Genomic DNA, 9,573 nt, shown 5'->3' on the forward strand with positions numbered 1-9,573 from the left:
GGTCTGTGTCCCGGGGTCCCCCCCCCAGCCACTTTTTCCCAAGCCTGTAGCATTCCACGGGGTTCTTGTGACCCAAGTACAGGACCCCACACTTTGCCTTGTTGAATCTGATAGAGTTGGCCTTGACCCATTGATCCAGCCTGTCCAGATCCCTCTGAAAACCCTTCCTACCCTCGAGCAGATCACATTCCCGCCCAACTTGGTGTTGTCTGCAAACTTACTGAGGGTGCAGTCAATCTCCTCATACAGGTCATTGATAAAGATATTAAACAAGACTGGCCCCAAAACTGAGCCCTGGGGAACACCACTTGTGACTGGCTGCCAACTGGATTTAACTCCATTCACTGCAACTCTTTGGGCCTGGCCATCCAGTCAGTTTTTTACCAAGCAAAGAAAATACCCATCCAAGCCATGAGCAGCCAGTTTCTCCAAGAGTATGCTGTGGGAAACAGTGTCAAAGGCTTTGCTAAAGTCTAGGTAGGCAACATTCACAGCCTTTCCTTCATCCACTAAGCAAGTCACCTTGTCATAGAAGGAGATCAGGTTGGTCAAGCAGAACCTGCCTTTCATAAACCCCTGCTGACTGGGCCTGATCACCTGGTTGTCCTGTATGTGCCTTGTGAGTACTCTTAAGATGAACTACTCCATAATCTTGCCTGGTACAATTCCCCAGATCACCCTTCTGTCCCTTCTCGTAGATGGGAGTCACATTTGCTAACCTCCAGTCAACTGGGACCTCTCTGCTTAGTCACAACTGCTGGTAAGTGATTGAAAGTGACTTGGTGAGCACTTCTGCCTTGTGAGTACTCTTAAGATGAACTACTCCATAATCTTGCCTGGTACAATTCCCCAGATCACCCTTCTGTCCCTTCTCGTAGATGGGAGTCACATTTGCTAACCTCCAGTCAACTGGGACCTCTCTGCTTAGTCACAACTGCTGGTAAGTGATTGAAAGTGACTTGGTGAGCACTTCTGCCAGCTCCCTCAGAGCACCCTTGGGTGGATCCTATCTGGACCCATAGACTTTTGTGTGTCTAAGTGGTGTAGCAGGTTGCTAATCATTTTCCCTTGGATTATGGGGGCTTCATTCTGCTCCCCATCCCTGTCTTCCAGCTCAAGGGGCTGGGTACCTAGAGAACAACTAGTCTTGCTATTTAAAGACTGAGGCAAAGAAGGCATTAAGTACCTCAGCCTTTTCCTCATCCTTTGTCATTATGTTTCTGCCCGCATCCAACAGAGGGGTACAAAAAACAGTAAAGCAGAGAAGGGGGTCAGCACAGAGGAGAGAAAAGATGCCTCCATTCACAAGGGGCATTCACAGGAGAGAACGGCAGGCCAGACACACTCCTGTGCCAAGAAGGGCTAATCCAGCATAACATCACTACTGTGCCACATGAACAAGGCTGAGGCACAAGTATGATGCTGAAAACACAGAACTTACTCCTCTTCAGTCCTGCACTGACTTCATCCACATGGGAAAAAGTATAGAGCTGAGAATGAAAAGTCAAAGGTCACACTGAAGGGGCACCAAACCTGAAAAGGCTTCACAGTTTTTGACAACTAGACTGAAAAAAACCTTTTAGCAGAAAAAGTCCTTGCTCACCATACAGATTTCTGTTGCAACCAAGTAACTGAGCCTGTTAAACCATTCCACATAGGCTTCCAGATTCCGGGTCTTCTTTTGATCACTGTAGCAGCTCTGCAGATCGAAGAAAAATAGCAACTTTTAGTGTATTCTTAATATTTTCTCTGAAATAAAACTTTTGGCTTTTTGCCTTGCCATCCCCAAACACTGTCAAGTAACCAGAAATAACTCAATTACGCAAAGTGACAAAAGCTTAGAGTGAAAGCAGCAGTGATAGTATTTGAGCATGTGTAACTTCTTCCTGAGCTCTTGGCTCAGTAAAGCACTCAAGCAGGCATGTGGAATGCATCACCTGCTGTAAGTCCTACCGGGATCCTTTAAGGATTTAGGACAGACTTATGCAAACAATCAAAGCTAAGTATCTGCTTAAAGCTTCCTTGAATATGAGCACTGTTTCAGTCCTCACTCCTGTCCCATTGATATAGTAGAGACATTATGCTCTCTGCAAGCACAGAAGGAAAACAGAGGCCAGCCCACTCCACTGGCACATTATGTTCAGTTGTTGACACCAAATTAACATACTGCATCCTAACTTTGGGAGATCAGCTCTACCATTTTGATTGGATTCTCCCTGTCCTAACCAGTGCTATTTGTTGTGCTGTAGTGCCTTGGAACGATTCCCACACATCTGAGGATTGCCTAAAAAGGCATAGACAGCAGTTTTAGTGATGTCTACCTACAAAATAATTTTCAGAGACTGTGTGACTGAACATCAAACTTGAGTCATTCTATTCTGTTTGTCAGTTTTAGGAAGGACAGTAATTCAAGTTTTAACTGCCTGACTTTGATATAGTTTATTTACAGATCATAAGTCATCTTGAAAGCAGCACTCCAGGAGATGACAACTCTAGCATGGTTGGCTAAAAACACTGCATCTTTTCCCTTCATCTCACATGGATCTAGAGCTTACTGCTCCCTTTTTGTGGTGTGCTCTGCCTGCAAATTGCCCAACTTGCCAGTTTGCTGCAAAGAGTTTACTAAAAGGAAGAACATTGTTGAAAATGAGTAACACAAAAGCCAAAGTTAAACTCAGCTTTTTCCAGCTATAGACCACATAGGTGGCCTGGAGAAAACATTCACAGTTCTCCCTTAGATCAAATCAGAAAAAACAGCAAATGTGTTAATTTAAGTCAATTTGTTGGCTGAGTTCTGGAGCTCCAGGAGTTGCCCTCCAGAAAGAAAAAGCATCAACAATGTTTTAAAGAGGAATACTAAAGCATTTTCACAATAAAGGTCATTTCTGTTGGTGCTCATTTGTTGCTGGAACTCACTTCCAGCTCATGGGGCACCTGAGCTCCAGTATGTGAAATGCTGCTTTTCAGAGCTGCTCCAGATCAGCTCCAATTACCTTGTCATTATCCAAAGGATCCTTTTGCACAAACGCCTGGACAAATTCTTCTGGTCCAATATAATTGAGTCTCTCCTAAATAAAGCACACAAGCAGCCAAGTCATATCCTGTGTTAACCTGCATTTCAAAAAGAGGGGAAGGACTAAATCATACTTGAAGTATAATAACTCACAAGCTCTATGTGTGTCAGCTGCTGAGCTAACACGCAGGGATCATTGCAGACGGTGATTATGTCCTTCTGGATGGACTGGGGCTTGGTCTTTAGAACCATAAGGCGATCTGTGGATGTGGCATTAATTTTTGTGAGTACTTCCTCATACTGGCTAACAGTGGCGAGCTTCCGAATCAGGTTCTGAAGAAGCTGCTGTACGTTCTTCCGATACATCTGTCATGACATGAAACAATCAGGAGACATTTTCAAAATGTGAGAAGATAGTATTAAAGTCTGCATGACACCAAAACAGATTGATGCTGATACCTGTATTTGTTGTCAACTTAGGATATGATCTACTATGTGAGTTTTGAATATTGGCATTTCATCAGACCAAAAGGAATCCAGCAAGAATTTAAACACTGATTGTGTCACAGATTCAACAGTGACCTGGTTAGCTCAAGGAATGGCAGAAAAGTAATGCACAATCTAATTCAGTAAATTCAGTAAATCAAGACCAGTTTTCACTGAATTCAGAGTTAAAACTTGCAGTAAATCTGAGAAAAAGGAGATAATAAAATAGTCTCTCTTTTCTTTCACCTCGCAGGCCTTTCCATGTGACAGTTTAAGTTAACAGGAGTGACAAATTTAAGTAGGAACAAGACTCGATTCTTAAGTAGATACATCTGTGTAAATAACCCCAAGGTGGTTACTCTTTCAAATTCCAGATACCATGCCATTAAAGGAAAACCTAAGCGGCTGAAAAAACGAGCATCATTTTGCTGATAATCCTATATTGGCAGCACAGTATAGTGTGATCAGTCCAAGGCAGGAATGTTTTCTGTATTCTTTCTCATCCCCTCCAAAGCTACCATTTATATGATTTCCAAATTTACTCAAATGCAACAGCACTATCTTGCGTCAGATTCATTCTTGAAGTCAGTTGTGTTCAACTATGGCTGAATTTGTCTTGTTACATGGCAAATAATTGCTTTCTGCTTACATATATTTTGATGTTCTAGACAAATCCACACAGCATAATTTTTACCGGGGTGGGTGGTGAGAGAACAGGGGGATCTCAAGTTTTTAAAGAAAAAGATCTACATTTTCCTCAGGAAGACACAGAAGCATTACTTCAAGTGCTGCACTTCCATAAACAGGTGTTAGGTGACACACATAAAGACTTGCTTCACTGACCCATTTCCTTCCAAATTCTTTGAAATGTAATTCTTTCTCGTGTAAGAGAACTTTATGAAGCATTTCTTGCCCAGCCGGTAATCAACTGAGAATGAAAAAACATCTAAAATACTCAGGATGAATTCTGGTTACTAATGGAAGTCATGTAATAATCAGTGGGTTAAGCTTCAAAGCAAAAAAACAAACCTTGCCTGAATTTGTGGTTCATGTCAACGCAGAACTGACAACAAAATAAGGGTGAAAATGGGTGAAAATACAAAGCTGAACCACCTAATTCTGGTCAATCTGCTTCTGTAGCTGGAAAACCCCAGTGAAATGGCAAACTGGCACAGATATGCTCCAAACCAGAACAAGAAATCAGGGTAATTAGCCCACTTCTAGTCTAACAGCAGTTCAACACAACAAACATCCCTCTGTCCAGTGATGAGGTAAAACCCTCTCGGCACAAAGGCAGAAAGAAATCTCAGTTTTCTCTCACACCTCACAGATGTACCTGAGCCCACAAAGCAAACATCCCTCTGCTCTTTTGAGCCCGTCTCCTCTTGAGCAAAGAGGCAGTGACCTTGAGGCATTCTGTGCAAGGATAAATACGTACTGCACTTTGCACCCATAACAGGTATTTGCTGCTGGACCATTACTTAATCTTATGCATTTTTATAATATCATATATATATATATATTTAACAACACACCAATGAACTCACAGGATATCTTTTATTAATTAGATATTAATTTGATTGTAGTAGGGCTACTACTCAGCCTAAACATATGGTCTTCCTCTAAATTAAGTTTACCCTTTCCATTTATTTATCCCACAGTCTCATTTTTTGTTCTATATTTACACTGACAGTGCCAATATTTATTTATATTTAAAAACCTCTGAGGATTGGACAGTATGGGAGAAAGTGATGGGACACTTCACTTCAAGGTCACCCCTTTGTGTCTGTCCCGTATGGATAGTGACTAGAAGTACTTTACTACATGCTAGATGTGGAATATCATATGTTAAATGTATTTCCACAGTCAATCTCACTATATATCATAGTGGGGGGAAGAGAAGTCAGTGCAATGTTGGGCTGCATATGAAAAGACATCAGGATACAGGATGTGGCTTTGGTGTGACTGCATACACTCATCAATGTTTCACAGAAAAAGCCAGTAATAAATGTTTATATGGAACTAATCAGGAAATGGGAGGCAACGGCTGATGGGAAAGGTTCCAAAAGATATAAATTCAAACAAAGGTCAGTTAAGTGGTAAAAGGGACCAGAACAATCTAGAAATATCTCATGAGCATGATGACATCTCAGGACATAGAGAAGGAAAAAGTGGAAGAAATGGAATTAAAAGGGTCGGCAGAAAATAAACCCACCAAAGCTTTTCCAAAGACCTTTTTTTGATGCAGCAATATGTTAGCATGGTGAATGGTTTTAGTTGGACTCTTACTGCTAGCTCTTAACAGTACTGGAGCACAAGGAGCACAGCACAATGATTCAGGAAGCAGTATAAGAAGCTACAAATAGAAGAGCTGTGGTGAACAGGAATAGGAACCACTGCTTCTTTTGTATGCTTCAAGGTGATGACTCTCACAAATCCAAGCAATCTATAGAAAAGCAAGGTCAAGGAAGTTGCCATTTACTGTTCCAATCAGCACAGAATAACACAAGTCAATTTACTGCACCACTTGCTTTCCCTTTGTCTTACTAAAGGAAGCCTCAAAGTCAAAAAATGCTCAAAGCTAGAAAAGATATACAGCCTGCTGCCAGAGTACGATTGCTCCCTAGTGCTCATTTTCCAGCAGTTGGTATGTCTGCCTTTCCCCTCAATAGATGATGTCACTGTTTAAACTGTCTGTATTGCCAGAAACTTCATTGTACACAACGCTTCACTTGTTGCCATTTCACTTCTGCATCCACCAGCTCAACTTCCCCCACGCTAAACAGCTCGCTCTCTCTTTTTGTGCCAGTGGGTGTGACTACTCAATCTTACTACTTTTCCTTGAACTGAACTTCAGTTCCCTATCTTTCTATTAAGAGTACCCAGAAACAAAGCAACAGTGCAGGAGCACTGTACAGTGAAAGGTGCCACCTGGCACCCCCACAGTGAAGGCAAACCTATTGCCTCTCCACAGTCCAAGGCCCCCTTTAGCTATCTTGCAGCAACTCTAAGCTTGCCCATCAAACTTGGTATCTTTTTAATTTGTATTCCATACTGTATCTCACTCTCTTGTCTCATCTTCTTCTGTCCCTCCCCGCTTTCATAACATCAAAATGTGTTTCAACTTTCAAATTCAGCTTAGGTTTGTTCTCTTCCATCCTTGTTTACAGTCTCTCAAGATCCTTCCAGCCCTTTGGCAGCACTTGCAACTCCTCCCAGTAAAGCTTACCTACACACTTGTTAATATGCCATTTGCTGCCTCGTCCATATAATCATTAAAAAATCATATATAAAGCTTACATAAGGAACACCAGCCTCTGAGGGACACTAGAAACACAATGCCATTTAGCAATTGCTCTTTGCATTTATAGTTCTTCCAAATGCCTTTCCAGTGTCTTTTATAATCTTAGTATTACGCCAGCTACACGTGATCTGCGTATTGAAACCCTGTTAACTGCCTTTCCACTAAGTAAATTTAAGCCTTGGCTTTTGGCTTGAGATTATTTCAGTACTTACAAGACAAGCATCTGTTAAGCATCAAAATATTTCATACTGCCTCTGTCAAACTTCCACCTGAGAACTGGGACTTAGAAAAAGGTCATGTGATTTCCTCGTGTGCTCCATCCAGAGGAAGGAACATGACAGACTTCCTCTGAGTCCATATCTGATGCTTTAAGCTCAAGACAATTCTTCCTGGTCCTGTTTTCTTTTTAGAAACTTTTTCCCAAACTTGCTATAAGTCTTCCACTCACCTACAGATCAGAGGCCCAATCCCAACACATGTTACTTACACAAATTGAAGAAATTATCAATATCAGTAGGGATTTCTCAGATATGCAAGGCTTCCCAGTGCCTTACCCAGCTTCTTCCAAGCAGAATCACTAAAATGAAAAATACTAACACCTACCAAGTTGTGTCTGTCTGCACAATATGCAATTATTGCAATTATGGGTTTAGGGATGGAGTGAACCTTGCCTGTGCTTTGAAAAGGATCTGCTTACGCTGTGTTGTTTCTTCCTAGGCCTAGGTACTGGGCAGAACTTTTTGCCTACCAGCACCTTCATAATAAGTTAGCTTAGCCACCCAGAGCCATGCCATGTTATCAATACAACAAACCTGCAATATCAAAGTATTAAAGCAATGCCTTTTTATCCAGTAACTTTATGCACAGACAACTTACCTCATCACCACTGGATATTCTTTGTGCCAACTCCTTTAAGTTCCTCATCATTCTTTCATCTCGGAAATCATAAGGAAATGTCTCTGTCCATTCAGTCAACAACTGTAGGATTTTGGGTGCAATTTTTCGTATCCAGTTCTATTTAAAAACAGTAAGGAGGAATGTTACCTGTAACAGCAATACAGCACATATCTAACCCAAAGGAAATAGAATTCCCTTCTGTAGGATACTGTGGAGCATAAGGGTGTGAAGGCCAGTTAAATTTTTAAGCTTAATTTAATTCAGCATTGGATTGCAGGCTAGAGCAATACCCACTGAAGCTGATGAAAAGACTCTTATTGTCTTAACTGACCTGGAAATTAGGACCCAGGTAGGTGGAAATCTTAGAATGATTCCCCTCATTATCAGGAGTGTCTCAGTGCAAGACATTTATTAGTATTTCATTATTTATCACTAACTATGAACAGTGCAGCAGCAGCAACAGTCTTCATGGAGTACAGGCTGAGCAGTGTGGAAATTTTCCATGAATGTCAGTAAATAAGGGGTCAAATTCTAGTTGCTTGTATCAGGCTTTCAATCTGTTTAATCCTATTGAGGACTCTCTTGAGTAGGAATATTTTGCTGTGGGCAGGGTAGAGACATTTGACTGGAACTAACAGAGACCTTGAGACTGAGGGATCTTACTTTGTCCAGGCCAGGCTCAATTAGTCTCTGCTGCTCAACGCACAGATGGCAGACTTTGGCCATGAGCTCATATGGATGCATGAACAGGCGTGAACTGAGAAGGAAGGTGAAGATGTATGTCCTCTGCAAACAAGAGGAAGACAGAGAGAGGGATAAATTACCACCACTTTTGTATTTTCTCAAAATGCATTCCTGACAAATTGGTTCCTAATACTTTATTATCTGCAGAAGAAAACTCTGCATGTGGCTGTGCCAAGAGCTATTCCCACAGTAGTAAGCATTTGTCATTGCTTCAGATTCAGCATTATAAATTTGTGTTTAAGCCAAGCTATGCAAGATTTAACCAAGGCAAGGCAAGGCAGGGCTGGTTTAGCTCTCCTGTTGCACACAGCTTTATTATAAACTCAGTACCTGAAAATTTCAACTCACCTTCTCTTGCTCTACAGTAAACCTTTGTGAGAGCCATTTCCAGATTACATAACTCTTTCTAGCCTGACAATGGAACAGAGTTCATGTTGCAAGTTCAAGCTACTTAGAATACCAACAGAAATCTTAACTGCTTCCACAATGCTAGTAAAAGTAAAGTCTTCAGAAAAAGAACAAAAAGAGATGCCAGTTGACCAGATTGTTGAGCTGACTCAATTTCACCACATACGCCATCTTTACTATGCTATGTTTGCCTGTCTGACCTTAGTAAACTGCACATTATGACCTTGTACTTCCTTTAAGAATCCCCAAATACTGTTCGTTTTTCATAGCATTGCTTGTCTCCTGGGTGAAAGGGAACTACATAGCTTAATTTTACAGAATAAAAATTAGTAACTCATGCTAAGGTTACAAGAAGAGGGACTTTATCTTGCTTTAATTTTCCATATACCATGATTTGAACTCATTGTGAGATGCATATTCAAAATATCCACTCCACTCCCCACATCGCCAGTAGTTAAGTATCTATGGCACCCACAAGAAAGATTCTACAATGTTCTGGTTCTAGGGACTTGGAATAAATCATCATGTTTGATCAATTGTTATCTAAATTGCTACATGTTTAAATTTTACATTAAGCATTAATAGATAAGCACTAGCTTAAGCACGGTCATGTGCTGCTGTTAACTCTGACCCAAGTTAAAAAAGATCCTGTCTTGGAAATGTGAATAGATCTATGACAATAACAGAGGCTGAATATAACAGGAATTATGTCTTCAGCAGG

At 41.1% G+C, this 9,573-nt stretch overlaps 1 protein-coding gene across 3 annotated transcripts in view; it reads right to left on the reverse strand.

The window, feature by feature from the left end:
- RASGEF1B (RasGEF domain family, member 1B) overlaps positions 1–9,573 on the reverse strand; it is a 19,007-nt gene that overhangs the window by 8,591 nt on the left and 843 nt on the right. The window contains exons 2-7 of one of the 3 annotated variants that reach the window (XM_010282490.1): positions 8,364–8,486; positions 7,680–7,817; positions 7,230–7,232; positions 3,167–3,379; positions 2,994–3,068; positions 1,604–1,699 (exon numbers count right to left, since the gene is read on the reverse strand). In XM_010282490.1, the coding sequence (XP_010280792.1) occupies positions 1,604–1,699; positions 2,994–3,068; positions 3,167–3,379; positions 7,230–7,232; positions 7,680–7,817; positions 8,364–8,486 (648 nt within the window). The remainder of the gene's footprint in view (positions 1–1,603; positions 1,700–2,993; positions 3,069–3,166; positions 3,380–7,229; positions 7,233–7,679; positions 7,818–8,363; positions 8,487–9,573) is intronic. The other 2 variants (XM_010282499.1, XM_010282506.1) reach the window with 2 other exon arrangements.

The sequence above is a fragment of the Phaethon lepturus genome, unplaced genomic scaffold, assembly GCF_000687285.1.
Source record: "Phaethon lepturus isolate BGI_N335 unplaced genomic scaffold, ASM68728v1 scaffold5250, whole genome shotgun sequence".
Classification (NCBI taxonomy): Eukaryota; Metazoa; Chordata; class Aves; order Phaethontiformes; family Phaethontidae; genus Phaethon; species Phaethon lepturus.